Here is a 15646-nt window from a genome sequence, read left to right on the forward strand (position 1 = left end):
TGTCCCCTGGTCACGGAAATGTCTTCTTTCAACAGGTCATGTTATTACATATTCAGCATCGGAATATTGTTTTCACGTCGTAAATTCCTTTCGCTGAATGAGGATTTATTTAAGGAGTTTTCTGTGTGCAAGATTTTGTTTTTTACCACTTAAACCCTACATACTTTGTCTCTGATTGTTGTGAGCTTGTAGTTAAGTTATTTTTTGATTAATGTGTAAATGTTGACAGGCCCAAAATAGGGACGCCAGTTTGAAAGTGGGTAAACTGCTTATTTATTACACATGTCTTGGACGGACATTTTTCAAATTTCATTGTAAAAATATGTGATTTGAGCTCTTCATCAAAAAATGCCCAGATATCTATATTTGGAATGCTTTGTTTTCAGACAGACAGGCAGACAAACAGACATGTGACAGGACATGTGTCACGCAGGTTAACAGCAGGGGGCGGTGGGGAATCTCAGGCCGACAGATGTGTGTGAGAAAAGAGGACAGCCGAGGACCCCATGGAGAGGGCAACCAAACAGTCTGTTACCATTTGAGATCTATAACTCCCACACTTGACAGAGTTGTCGGGAATGGTGACATTCACCTGTAATCCTGAGAAAATCTCCCTAGTTTATAATGCAGTCAAGTGCAATTATGTTGAATAACTTATTCCTTGAAACATACAGTACATACCGCCTCATATTATGGTTAAATTACTATAAGGCCATAGTAATGTACGTGTTATTATTTAGGGGGCATTGTTTTTGTACTAAGAATACCTTCTTATAGTTCAATAAACAGGTTAATGCACTCACATAGGAACATTGTAAAATAAAATATATTCTATGAATTATGTGTTATTATGTAATATTAGTTTCACAGTGTGGGTTTGTAACTAATGAAGGCATGAGTCACTTTTTAACAAAAAGATGAATTATTGTGTATCCATAATTCAATGATAATGCATCCTTTTTGGTGCTTACTAGGCTACATGCCCTTTAAAATTCACTTGACAGGAATCTATGCCTTTATGAACTAGGGGCTTACATTTATAATCAATGAACCTACTGTCAGAGCGTTGAAAGAGCCCGTCTTTTATATTTCTCACTCAATTATCTCAATCAATAAACGGAAAGGGGTTGCTATAACGCATCATCTCCGCAAGTCTCCTTCCCCACCTCCTCTGGTTTCAGGGGGACTGCGTTGAGTTTCATGCCCCGAGGCTGTTTTCTCCCCCTCTCCATATCTCTGAGAGAATAAGGAATTCCAGTGGCAAAAGCAATAAAAAAACCTCAGATCAAACGTATCCTCCCCTGAATTCCCTGCCAGACTAAAATCATTTGTTCCTCCCTGCTTGCGCCTCAGAGCCCTCATCCCCTGGACCTCTCAGCTCTGTTCCGCTAGCCGCGTTTTATGTGGTTTCAGCAGCCAGCTCCTCTGGGTCGCACTGTCAGTGCTAATATTGAAGTACAACGCAGCGGTAGCCACGGCACGCGTCTAGCCTCTTTTCCCTCCAGTTAGATTCCCCCTTTTCATCAGTTTCCAAGCGAGAATTTACATGGTGTCAGTGTTGCTTTCGCCCGGCGAGGTAAGACGGGGTCAGTGGTACGTTATTTCAAAGACAAGCCGCTGTTGAGTATCGTTAGGATGTGCAGTGGAGTCGGTCTTGTCATCTGAAACACTAGAGCAATACGGGGGGAAAGTGCATTGTTGGCAAGCGGTTCAGCGGCACGTGACTTCAAAGACTAAAGTTGAGCTTTTAAATAATTCAGGCAATCAACACTTCCACTACAAAAGGAAGGATCAAAATGGTGAAAGTTCTCCTGTAGTCCATGTGGTGTGAACCTGCGCCGCTGTGGTAGAATACCTAAGACCCTCTCATTCTCTGCTCTTGACATTGTCATGTTGTTTAATTGTGTTCATGCAGGTTCATGTATATAGCTTGGATATTGTGTGAAGGTCTGAGGAAGAGCCTGGTGGCTCGAAAAGTTCTAAGTAAATTGCATTTGGAAGCATCAATACTGGTGTGCGGATTTTTATTCTTATACCCTGTTTTACTTTTTTTGATCCAGCACCCAGCCTAGTAGGTCTGGGATGTGTCTTTTAGCTGTTTATCAGCTTCTCTCTTAGCTTGGATGTTGCAAAAAAAAAATCTTTTGAACCTCTGCCACGCTCCATCAGTGCTGTGACTCACTATGCTAACACCCAAAATCTCAAACCACTCCGTACAAAAGACAAAAGCAAGCAGCATTTCTGTAAAACAACCATGTCAATATTGTATTTCATAAAAATGTACAAATAATATTTACATATTACCAGCACAACACACTGGCTTAGCATGTACAAAAGAAAGCTTGAGGGGGTTTGGGGGGGGGGGGGGGGGGGGGGGGTTGGGTTGACCTTCCTTCTCACTGCCAGAGAACGACTTGTCTGTCATTGTGTGATGTCATAATTCCAGTCACAGCTCAAGCGTCTGACGCCTGACACGAAGATGTCACAATCAATCTCGGCAGAGGCACCCAACGCAACAAATAATGTCTCACTGAGGACCCTGTGAGCTAACTTGATATGATGATACAAGAAGAAAAATAAGGGCTATCGTTGAATCACTCTCACTCCCCATTTTTGCTGTTTGCCGCTTTGCCGGCAGAAAATGGACAGCCGTCAAACAAGCCGATATGGAAAACGTCGCGCTCAAGTACTTTGCTTAAGTGTACAGTGTAGAATCTCTAAACAACTAGGCGATGGTGATAGTACATTCCAAAATATGTAGGTATCAAATCGGGACCTGGTTGCACTTCCACATTTCGTCGTGTCATATGCTTGTCGTGCACACGTTTGGGCGGAGCCAGGCACTTAGTAAACTGATTTTTTTACTGCAGGTCTGTACAGTCCCATACAACAAAAACAATTGTGCTGTCGTTCATATTGTATCCACTACCTAAGGCAAAGAAATATGGCTTTTCAAAAGATAGAAAATTGCCATTTTAAATACTTAACAAATGAGACTGTACAGGAGTCATGTGAACATAGCATGTGCTTCAGGTTCTTGGCACACGGCTGTGTCTGGTTCGTCAAATTTATATTTTTGCAACTAATACATCTCCGTTTCGATGTCAAGTGTTTGTTGTCAGGCGTCAAATCCAATTGTCCGCAATTCGACGGCGATTTAACAAGCGTCCGTTTGTCAACACAGTCTGTGCCGCGGTGCGGCGCTACGACATCAAGTTCAGGAACTTGCTCTCTTCGGCCAGAGCGGTGAGCAGGGAGCTCATGTCCCCGATGGCCATGTTCCCGGTCCCGGCGGGAACCGAGGGTAGCGTGACCGAGTTCCTGGGTGTGGTGAGGCGAGAGGAGTTCTGGGACAAGCTCTGGAGGAGGCCAGGACTCAGGGTTCCCGACATGAGGCTGGAGTGATCTCCATCGTCCAGCATGCAGTCAAAGTCTATCTGGGTCTGCTCCTGCGCCGCGGTACTTGCGGAGTCTACTGTGCTGCACGCGTCATCGGTGGGAGACGCTGCGTCCAGCATGGGTGGAACCTCGTGGTCTAGGTTTCCATTGGGTTCGAAGAGCTGAATCTGCCCTGTGTAGTACAAGGCGTTGTCGTCGGAGTTCACGTTGCAGTGTTGTTCCGTAAGCTCGTTGTTTGAGGTTTTCGGCAGAGCGTTTGAGTTAGCGTAGCTCGGGGTCCCACCGGGCTGGATGAGTCCTGATCGCTGCATTGGGACTGGCCCCGAATGTTGTCTATTTAATATCTTGGGTTCCGCAGGTGGCCTGGGTTGTAGAAGTCCTTGACTCCCATTTTGCATGGGATGTTGAGACGCCAGGCTACAGCTCTGCTGCTGCGAGGTCATGTATGATCCATCGCATTCCTCAAGTTTGACCTGAACGAGCTGACCCCCCAAACTGTTGTAATGCATTACATCCGTCTGCACGTTTTCCTGTTTGCAGATGGGGCTCAACATATTCGTGTTAACTCCTGTAGTGTTATTGCAGGGCGAATGATGATTGGTGTTACCGTTAGCATCGTAAGGGCAGCTGCCTTGATCGAACCTGTACTGGGACCTCATTGGTTCATTGAGGTTCGCGGTCTGCTGAAACCTCTGTTGTTGTGGCATGCAGGCTACTCTGGGATCAGCCGGACACTGCACGGAATTCGAAAAGTTCTGGACAATTTGTTGGTTGGAGTTTAGATTGCTGCTGTGTAACGACCCAAAGTTCTGGTTTTGCTGGAGGACAGCAAGGTTCCCTCTGACCTGCGGTTTGGACTGGTGGCTCTGGGCGGTCTTGACTGTATCCGAGGACACTTGGTTCCACTGGACGGACATGGGGGTCCTACCAGACCTGGGTGAAGATTGACACAGCTGTTGCTGGTTCTGATTCTGCTGCTGTCCTGGGACCAGAGCTTGGGTGGACGGTGAGTTCACGTTGGCATCCACGATGGCCATTCTCCTTGGATGGTAGACCTGCTGCTGTGGGTTCCCCTGCTGGACGCCTTGTGCTTGGTGATGATTCATGGACCGGCCTCCATTCTGAGTACTGAGGTACTGCACCACGTCATCAGGCAGCATCAGATCCTCCTCCTCACCGGCCATGGTCTCCATGGCAATGTTCTCGGAGATACTGGGAGGCCGTGGGCCATAGGGGTAGCGGTGGAGGCTGCCGTCCGATCGCAGGCAGCCCTGCTGGGCTAAGACCCGTCGTTCTGCTGCCGAATGCGGCTGGAGGTGTCCGCCGCTCATGCTGCCTAGCGTTCCCATGCTGTTGTAGCGCTGCATCTGCGGCTGTCCGAGGGGCTCCAGAACAGCCGGCCGTCTCACCGGGTCGCTGGCTCTTCGAGGGATGATAGATGGGACCTCGTGGGGCATCATGGTACGAGAGGCATAGTCACTGCACCGTCTGGAAGAGAAGTTGGAGGAACCGTTGAAGCCAGAAGACTCCTGGTGGTCCGCGTACATTGCCATGCGGGACTTCAGGCTCATCCGCTCCATGTTGGGCAGAGGCGTGGGTGGGGCGCCCCCTGTGGCCGCGGCGTACTTGGCCTTGAGACGGTAGTGCTGGGCTGGGGTCAGGCTGAGGATGCCACCTCCTCCTACTCCTCCTCCACCACCTCCTCCACAGTGGCTGGACTCGCTGGAGCGGCGGGATAGGTCGGTGGAGATGGGGTCATAGGAGCCGGCCGAGCTGAGGTTGTTGAGCCGGTTGGAGCCGAACTGCGAGGTCTGGCTGGAGCGTCGGCTGGAGTAGCAGGGGGATATGCCGGACGACCTGCGGCTGAGGGTGTAGACGGAGCTCATCGTGCTGGAGGTGCTGTCCCGTCGCTCTGTCAGCTGGCCCAGTAGAGTCATCTTGCTGGGGTTTAGGTCACGCAGGGACAGTGGACAACCGCCCAGGTCTGGACCATCCAGGAGGGACCCTGAGAGACAACACAAGAATGAAATAACCACTTAAGACGGGGTTGTGCTGGTCGATGATTACAGCACTGACTTCCTGTGTCTCTGCACTGTCTTCTGACTCTACACGGTCCTGTGTCTATACTGTCTGATGTCTCTATACTGTCCAATGTCTGTTTACACTGTCCAACGTCTTTCTATAACTAGAGGTTTCAGATCTTGTGTTCGGTACTACATTCAGTGTACTATATTCAGTGTACTACAGGTGTGGCCTACGTTACCCCCGCCGATCTGACTCACGGTTTGTTTGGGTCTGATGTCATGCTGTCACAGTCAGCATTACACACAGCATATTTGGGTGTAGCTGCAGTGGAAACTCTATATATGGTTATGTCTGAGTCATAGTGAACTCTATATATGGTTATGTCTGAGTCATAGTGAACTCTATATATGGTTATGTCTGAGTCATAGTGACGGGGCAGTGGTCCGCCGGCCGGCCCACCCGTTAGCCAATTTTAATATAGGATGCTCAATGTCTCTCTGTAATGTCTCAGGAGACACAGAGAAAAACTACAGACTCTCTCTACACTTTCCTCCCTCTCTACATTGTCTTCTGTCTTTCTACTGTCTCTCTATACTGACCTGTGTCTCTCTATACAGCTTGCCCTTTGTCTTTCTATATGAGTTGTCATTGACTAATGCACAACAAAAGAACAACATGATGTTAGAGGGTAAAGTGTACTTTTCTTGAGAAAACCCAGTGGAACAAAATAAGAGCCAAAAAAGTCAAGAACCGTTCGTGTAAATGATCAAAAGCATCACGCACACAAGAAAAGGCTGACACTTGTTCTCTGCGGTCCTTCTTTTCTTGCCAGCAATAAATATACTCAAAACCAAAAACCCTAAATATCCTCTTGATGATCAGTGTCCACTCACCGCTGGTTAGGATGGGCGGGAGCTTGGAGGTGCCGTGGGTCAGGGGCGGCGCTGGGTTGCCGGCCCACATGCACGAGTCCCTCACTGACTTCAGCTTCTCCTTCTTCAGCCGCTCCAGGCAGTGGCTGGTGCCCAGCTGCTTGCGGAGGTGGAGGCCCACCACCATCCCACCTCCTGGGGACCCCCCGGAGCCCCCCAGGGAGTCCACGGAGGGCAGGTCGTCCAGGGCGCTGAGGTCCCCCAGGCTCCCCCCGCTGTGGCCCGCTGTCTCTACTCCACTATCATGGTTGGTGGCGCTGCCAAGTGGCGATGGCTCGCTACTGCATGACGACTGGCCACCAGGGCTGGACTGATACATCTAGAGAGAGAGAGATGGAGAGAGGGAGAGGGATGCAGAGAGATAGAGAGAGAGAGAGAGAGAGAGAGAGAGAGAGAGATGGAAGAAAGGAGGGAGGGATGGGGAGAGGGAGGGATGGAGGACAATAGAGAGGAGAGAAAGTATAAGTGAAAAGGGAGAAGAGGATAGGAGGTAAAGAATGGGGTATTGCGATGAAAGAGAGAGGAGAAGGAGAAAAGAGAACGGTGGTGAGAGGGGGGAGAGAGAGAAGTAGAAGCATCATGAGTCTGTTTATACTCAGAAAGCAAAACATTTTCTCCAGCAGATCACAAGTGGACCAGTTTTTTTTTTTTTTATGATGGCACTGCGAACAGCCAATCACAGAGACCTTTATCCTCCCCCAGCTTAATTGTAAATAATGAGAGGTTGGCGATGGGGGCCGTAGATTACAGAGCATCTTAGCCCGTGTGTGAATTAGAGATGGGCAGGATGAAAGCCTGCTGGGAGTCCACAGCCACGCACTGTGTTAGATCCATCAACATTGGCTTCTGTGAAGTTTACCCCTGCTGTCAGAGGCTGCTGTGGCTGTCTGCTGATGCAGGGAACGGAACACATCATCTTTGACTCTGTCACGTCGACTCGTCTTTCATTGTTTTGGTTGCCTTTTAACGATTATGTTTTATCAGATTTTTTTTTTTTTCTGTTTTGTGAAAAAGTATTCGGGTTATTGTGCTGGGCAAATAGGCACAAAACACTTGGAGGTAGGTCTATGCCGTTAGTCATCTATGACGTCAGTGCTGTGACCATCTGCATATTTGGGCGAAGTATATATTAAAGTTTTCAAAAAGAAAACTGCTATGAAAAGTTTCACTAAACCCCAAAAGGTTTCCATTTGGATTGTTAATGTCAAATTTGAAGATATACATTTATGTATATCTCCCAAAAAAAATACAAGAAACATAACCTTACTTGAAACACAAGGTCTCTTGAAAATGACCTTCTGTCTTAACATTATCTCATTATCGGGCCTTGTCAACCGACAACCACACAACTGACAAGTAAGGTGATCCGTCCCTTCTGAATAGGCCCCTCCCACACACACCCCCCTGGTTTCCCTGACGATGCTAATTTATTCGGCGCTAAAAAGCTGTCTTGATCACAGCGTGAGAGTTGGCAGCGGTTGCTCGTGGCGCCAAAAACAATCCCCCATGTTTGAATATTAATCCAGGGGAGGCTTTTATCACGGTCTGGCTCACAGACATGTGTGATAGGTCTGTGAACCCCAGAAGGATTGGTTTGCATTATCTGGGAAGCGAGAACAGATGTGCTCTTGTGCAAACAGGAAGCGTCGAGGTGTTATACAATAGCTTTACATGACAAAACATATCCAGGTGAATCCTCCATACGTGTTTAAGTATGACTGAACAATCTGTATGAAATGGACAACCAATATACAGAGGAAAGGCCGGTGAAGGACAGCTTAGCGATAAGGTTTAAATGGACAGCGTACATCATGCCGCCGCTGTCATGCAGAAACCTTGGACCTTTTATGTTTCTTTCATAATGTTAATGCTATTTTATACTTTGACGTATGACAGTGTCTTGCAAAAGTAGCGGAAATAGCCCATCTACAAGCTCGCTGTGAGCTGGTAGATAGGCTATTTTTTCTATTTTCGGAAATTATTGAAAAACTTAGAATTATTTATTCAAATTTTCTCCTATACTGAAATGCCCAAAATGGGGAGGCCCTGTTGAAAATGATTAAGTGTGGGTTTTATATATATTTAACCAATGAAAAGTATTGACAAAAGCTTGTCACTTAATAATGTTCTACAATGGATCCATTAGAACACAGGTTATTTGGTCTATCTCCTGAAAAGGACTTACAAGGTTTCCACCTGACAGTGATGATGATCTACAGCGTGCGCTGTTTAACCAATCAGAGTGGGATAAACAAACCAAGTAAGCTTTGTTTGTACAAGGCCTTTCCACACATGCAGTTGATGAAGATGAAATGAAGACCAGTGTTAATTATGAAGAGCTGGATTACAAAATGCATCCCAAAGGCCACCCTTTCGTAAGCAAACTCATGCAGCAAATGTTTCAGAATATACAAACAAACAGACATTGGAAAATGGTAAATATAGGCTATTTTGAGTGACCGAAATTATTGTGGTTCAAGATGCGTTTTAAAATACACATTTTATATTATATTTTTTGAACCATTGTAAGCACATTGTGTTTTTACAGTCTGGATAGGTTCTAAGTTGACTATTACTTAATTCAGCATGCATTTTTTAGACGTGGTGATGTCACATCCTGGCCGGAGTTAAACTAATTTGACTCTGAGCTGGGTGCGACAATACACCTGTTGTGCATCGAGCTAATTGATGCACACAGGATAAATCAACCATCCCCACACACTCAGGGAAGAGCCTCTGTCCAGACAGCAAGTTACATTTGCTCTTCCCAGTACCATTTCTGTGCCTTTACTACCACAGGTTTATATCTGAGGCATGGCAAGCAGTTTCTGTAATTAGTAGAAAAGATAAGAGATCTCATGGTCCAAAATCCTGCTGCCGTCTGTCCCTCGCCACACTGAGAGAAAGCCTCTGTCATGACAGCACCATTCTATCTGTTCTGGCTTGTACCATCTTGCCCTCTATACAATAAATAATGTATGTTTGTACACCATCTACCTGACTGTGACCCTGAGTGTCAGAGGAACCCCCAGGAAAGCTACAGAGGTAGCATGTACTGTAGCCAAGAAACTACTACAGCACTTCAAAAACGTGTTTACTAGCCTTCCTATTCTAGGCATGCCGGTGAACATTGGGCGAAAACAAGTATAAGATATCTAAAATCTCACGTCGCATTGCGACATGTTGTGAGCTTGAATATAATGCTATTTTAGGGGAAGATACCGTATTTGGTGTAGAGGGGGAAGTATATATGGTTCAAATGGTTACTACAGCAAGCTATATAATCTAATAGAGGGAGACAGATCTGTCAAATGCCGGATGTGTCATTTTTGGAACAAAGCTCTTCACAGCTGATGAAAGAAGATGTAATGAACTAAAGTGAGGCTCACCTTAGCAAGGTCTGTCCTTAGGGAAGGTTTTAAAACAGGAAAGAAAGAGAGAAGATCAAGTAATGAGCAGCGAGAGGCTCCTAGCACAGAGGAAGGTGTTAGGGCTAGTTGGAATACAGAGGCAAGACAATGTTAGTAACAGGGAGAATCAAGGCGGTGTTATGGCACTTTCCCACTGCATAGTACTGGCTCAACTCGACATGCTTTACTTCGTTTTGCGTAGGACCCCCTCAAAGCATATGGTTGTCATCGCAACATCCAACCCTCTACATAGGAGAATGCTAAACAAGGTTAAAGTTAAAGATGATGCTGCCGCTGTACATTAACAATCTCCATTTCACTAACAAAAACAACTGTTTCTAATGACATTGTAGCTGAGAAACAGGCAATGCAATTTTCCCGTTTCTAATGGCTAGTTTAAAAGTTTGACAGTAATCGGGAGCTTCCATGTCACGTGTAGGGGAGTCCGTCATGACGAAATCATGCAGTTATGCCAGCATCATGTATTCTGATGCTGTGTGCGCATCACCTTTTGGTATCACCAGAGCTCGCTTCGAACTTTTGACAGAGGTGATACCAAAAAAAGTACCAGGTGCAGAGTACAGTCGAGTCAAGTTGAGCTGGTTCCATGCAGGGGAAACCCAATTTTATTGTGTCGATCACATGCTTGGTTCCATGTGATCCAATAACACTGTCAATGGACAGTTTGTTCCTGGCTAGAATTAGTTTTTTCTAAGCCAAGAGAAAGGTGTTAAAATAAACAATGCCACTGTTAGTATGGAAGAGAACAAGTGTCCCACAATGACAACATTCATTAATCCCATTAACCAGTCCTACTACTGGATATGTATTGGTACTAAATATATCGTCGCTGTCGGGCAGAAACCTTTTATCTCTATTTTCTAACTGTTTGTGTTTCTTTCATAAATGAATGCCCTACTTGATCGTCGTATGGGGTTTCCATCCGACAGAGACAATATGTAAGGTGTATAGCCTTTAATCTGTTGAGGACTGATAAGTCTTTGAAGCGATGTCAATAAAGACTTAATTCCTAATTATTATTACTATTATTACTATATTACATGTTGAGACCGCCATTCTAATCTTACCACAGAGTGCTCCGTCTTGATGGACTTGACGTGCATGTAGTCCTCCACGCCTCTGGGGGAGCTGTGGTCTGACATTTTGTCGTCTCTGAGCCTGTCCTTGCCTCCCGTCTCGTTCTCGCCGTTCTCCCTGGGCGGCCTGGGAGGGGGCAGGTCGTTGCGCGTCTTCTTGGTGACGTGGGCCTCGGGTCCGTGCACCGTCTTCACATGCTTCCTGAGAGAGCTGGGGTCTGTGTAGCGCTTGGTGCAGCCGGGGATCTTGCATACGTACGGTTTCTGTTGACGCAAATCAAAGAGCCTTTAGTAATCCTCGTAGGGAAATTAGTTCTCTGCATTTTTTACCCATCCTCACTATTGGGAGCAGCCACCTAGTGGTGCTCGGGGAGCACTTGGGGTTCAGTGTCTTGCTAAAGCAGTGGTTCTCAAACCCCCATCTCAAAATATTTTGTTCCAGCAGGGACCCCCAGAAACAAAGATTTTGCAAACTTTCGCTTTAAAAAATACATATTCAAAGATTTGCACAAATGTTCACGATTTCTAAAAAATAGCAGATCTACAAGCTCATAGCGCGGCACTCAGTGCCTGACACAAAATCTTTTCAGATGAGGGTCTGTGGTCAAATCCATATGAATTTGGGGGTCTTGACATGAAAACGATTGAGAACCACTGATTTGGACACACACAGCGTGTGTCTGTACTGGAGAAAACAGGAACAATGATGCATTCACTGACAACCATACAGTGTTCTATCACACACCATCAAATCCATTCCATCACCTTCATACCTTTCATGTTTCTGCAGGGCAACAATAAATACATTGGAGAAATCCAAAATGAATAAATGAATACATTACATAGCTTCCTGCTACGCATCTGTGAGTCTATAAGTATTTATACATATGCAAGATTCAAAGTTCATTTGTACAATTCTTTTTTCTTTTCTTCTTTCCTCCACTTAACCCATTAAGACCGAGAAGGCGTCTGTGTGTAATTTTTTGATTCCTTTGGCTATTCAAAAATAGCAGATCTCCAAGCTCGTAGCGTGGCACTGAGTGCCGCGCTACAAGCTTGTAGATCTGCTATTTCTTTTAAATCTTGAAAATTCGTGCAAATCTTTGAATATACATATATATTTTTTAAAGTGAACATTTGTAACTCAAATCTTTGCTTCTGGGGATTCTACAGATGTCTTCTAAATCCTAATTTTTTTCTCAAAATATTTTGTTCCAGGGACCCCCAGAAGCAAAGATTTGAGTTGAGATTAGAAATTTACAAATTCAAAGATTTGCACACATTTTCAGAATCTATTTAAAAACAATAGCAGGTCTACAAACTCATAGCGCGGGACTCGGTGCCGCACTATGAGCTTGTATATCTGCTATTTTTGAATAGCCCAAAGAAATCTTAAAATGCCACAGATGCGTTCCCGGTCTTAAAGGGTTAAACTCTATACCATCATTTCACTGTGAGGCCTCGCTATGGAAATATGTTACATCCTTTTTGTGGCAAAACAAAACATCATTAACCATCTGCATTATTATTAAGCGAAGCTCGCGCGGTTCCGCCATTTAAATATATGGCAGTGAATTAGATTGTACCACTTCCTCCAACTTAGTCAGATTATGTGGTACTTGTTTTTGTGAAAACACAATTAGAGGCATACATAATTCATGTGCGCCCAGCCCAGACTGGAGCGTGTGCACATCGCCCAGCTAAAGCGTCCTGTGCGTGATTCATGACTGTTTGTGCTAGACCAAATGCAGGTGGAGTCTGCTCTCTGTGTGTGTGTGTGTGCGTGTGTGTGTGTTAAGCAGCCACTGTAGCGGCAGAGGTGTGAAGCAGGTCAGATTAAATAGATGGTCTTATTGTCTGTGTTCATTAAAGCCAGACAGTCCGGATCAACCCGATGTGTACAATAATTTTGTACATACATAAACACTCGCACAAACATAATATGTGTCTGTCTGTATGTTCTGAATGTACATATTTAGTCATATAGGTAGGTGTCTACTGTGTGTGCGTGTGCGTGTGTGTGCATGTGTGTATACACAAATACAATATTAGCCTGTCTTTTTGTGTTACAGTGTGCATGTTGTATACAAATATACAGTATATGTATATATACAGTATATAATACTTGTATGCCCACACGTGTGCATGTGTTTCTGCCAGTGCGTGTGTGTCCCCACGTGTGTGCATGTGTTTCTGCCTGTGTGTGTGTGTGTGTGTGTGTGTGTGTGTGTGTGTGTGTGTGTGCTGGTGAACTCCCACACCCCGTCCCTCTCTGATGGATGGTCAGGAGGACTAGTGTGAAACACTTCCAGGTTTCATTTTCTATTCAGGACCTGCAGGTGGTCCTACACGGCGGGGGGGGCGGGCCTGATGCGCCCTAATGCATTGTGGGCTGCCGCGCTCATTAGTTCTGTGCCTCATTATTTACTCACAAATGTGAGCACGCAGAGGGACTGAGGGAAACGCACATGTGCATACCTGAACACACACACACACACACACACACACACACACACACACACACACACACACACACACACACACACACACACACACACACACACACACACACCTGTACAGTATGTTAGGGCTGGGTGATATGACTTCAAATCCATATCACGATTATTTCAAACTTTTTACTCGATTACGATTACTGAACGATTAAAAAAAAATAGCAGACCTAAAGCTCAACGCATTGTGGGCTTCTACTGTAGATCAGGGGTCTTCAACAGGGGGTCCGGGACCCCTAGGGGATCCTCAGAGTTACTACAGGGGGGCCGCCACATCTTTCTGTGACAGGAACTTTACATTAACCACTTGAACCCTAGCATCCCCTTTCTGAGGGGATTAGCCGAAAATAGCAGATCTACAAGCTCAAAATGCCCCGCGTTGTGAGCGCGCACACACACACACACACACACACACACACACACACACACACACACACACACACACACACACACACACACACACACACACACACACACACACACGCTCATCAACAGCTAGATAGACAAACTCATAAGACAGCGGACATGAAATTGAGTGAAAGTGACGTCCTCATGACGTCCCTCCACTTGACAACAAGCTGCTGTAAAGGAGTAGTTCAAAAAATGTTCTATACATGTTTATGTTTTTGTCGCATTCCTGAGCAAATAATTTGATGACCGGGTCATCGGTCAATAGGAGACTCAGGAGGAGACTTTTTGAGCCGGTCATCAAATTATTGGCTCAGGAATGCGACAGAAACAAAAAAATCTCCATGAATTCAAGGCTTCATGGGGTGTGTAATTGATAGATAATAAGCATTCTTTTTGGTGAACTACTCCTTTAACCACTCGAACCCCAGCGTTCATATTCTGGGGGGAACATTAGCCAAAAACAGCAGATCTACAAAGCACAACGCGTCGCAACGCATTGTAAGCTTGTCAAACGGCAATTTTTGGCCGAAGAGATTTGGTGTAGGTTGTAAAAAAAGAGTACAGAGCCAACTCAGGTCCAGTTCACTGAGTCTAGAGGGTTTAATCCCACAAAGTACTACCGTTAGATTTCTGCAGAGAAAAACACTGAGGGAATGTGTAATGCAGCTCTATAAGACAGTCTGTCTGAAGTCTGCTGCAAGCGCACACACTGCTCTGTGTGTGTGTGTGTGTGTTTGTGTGTGTGTGTGTGTGTGTGTGTGTGTACCTCGTTGGAGTGCGTTCGGTTCTGGTGCTTGGCTCGGTCCGAGGCGTTGGAGAAAGCTTTGTTGCATCCCTCGTGTTCACAGACGTACGGCTTCTCTCCCGTGTGCGAGCGCAGATGAGTCTTCAGGTTCTCCAGGCGAGAGTAGGCCTTTGCACAACCTTCAAACTGTATGAGAATGAAATGTGCTTTAGTTTAACCCATTGAGATCGGGGAAAGAATCGGTGTCATTTTTAGATTTCTTTGGCTACTCAAAAATAGCAGATATACAAGGTCGTAGCGCGGCACTCGGTGCTGCTCTACGAGCTTGTCGATCTGCTATTTGTGAAAAATCCTGAAAATGTGTGCACAGATTTTAGTATATATATTTTTTAAAGCGAACATTTGTAATTCAAATCTTTGCTTCTGGGGGTCCCTGGAACAAAATATTATGAGATGGGGGTCCGCCGCCAAATACGTATCATTATGAGAATCACTGACATAGTAACATACATTTAAAAAAAAAACAGTTAGGATTTAGAAGACATTTTGTAGAATCGGCCTCAGGTCTTAATGGGTTAACCCAGTAAGACCTGAAGATTTTTCAAAATGTTAGAAAACAGCAGATGTGCAATCAAATTGCAAGGAAAAAATAAATATAGATCTGTTCTGTTCACTTTACGTTGGAAAATGCCTTTGAGAAACCCACACATTGTGGTAAAAAAATAAAATACAGTATATAATAAATAAATAAATAGATTTGAGCGTATCTGCACAGAGATAAAACACAGGGATTACATCATGCACTCACTAAACATGAAGCGAGAGGTATATAAAGTAAAAATATGAAATGCAACAAAATAACAGATGATGTGATGTAGTGACCACATCTGACGGGAACGCTTTGATGCAGTAACGTCTCTCATTGTGAAACCATAACATTCACATGAGTCGTCCTTGAAGCCCTTAAACTATTTACCAAACATTTACCAAACAGGAGTGGCATTCACATCTGATCCACCTCTGACTATAGTGATGTAATCGCATGATCCACGCAGGTTTAGGTCCGATTTTGTTTTTTTCTCTCAGTAATCACGGCCACGTGCAGGTAGAGGATCGT

At 45.2% G+C, this 15646-nt stretch overlaps 1 protein-coding gene across 1 annotated transcript in view; it reads right to left on the minus strand.

The window, feature by feature from the left end:
* Positions 1-2364: 2364 nt before the first annotated feature.
* LOC308080638 (zinc finger protein GLI2-like) overlaps positions 2365-15646 on the minus strand; it is a 113908-nt gene continuing 100626 nt past the window's right edge. The window contains exons 11-14 of the mRNA XM_080422538.1: positions 14551-14715; positions 10855-11127; positions 6318-6675; positions 2365-5404 (exon numbers count right to left, since the gene is read on the minus strand). Coding sequence (XP_080278664.1) covers positions 3204-5404; positions 6318-6675; positions 10855-11127; positions 14551-14715 — 2997 coding nt within the window. The 3' untranslated portion in view covers positions 2365-3203. The remainder of the gene's footprint in view (positions 5405-6317; positions 6676-10854; positions 11128-14550; positions 14716-15646) is intronic.

This window comes from Gymnoscopelus braueri (assembly GCF_963280865.1).
Source record: "Gymnoscopelus braueri genome assembly, chromosome: 24".
NCBI lineage: Eukaryota > Metazoa > Chordata > Actinopteri > Myctophiformes > Myctophidae > Gymnoscopelus > Gymnoscopelus braueri.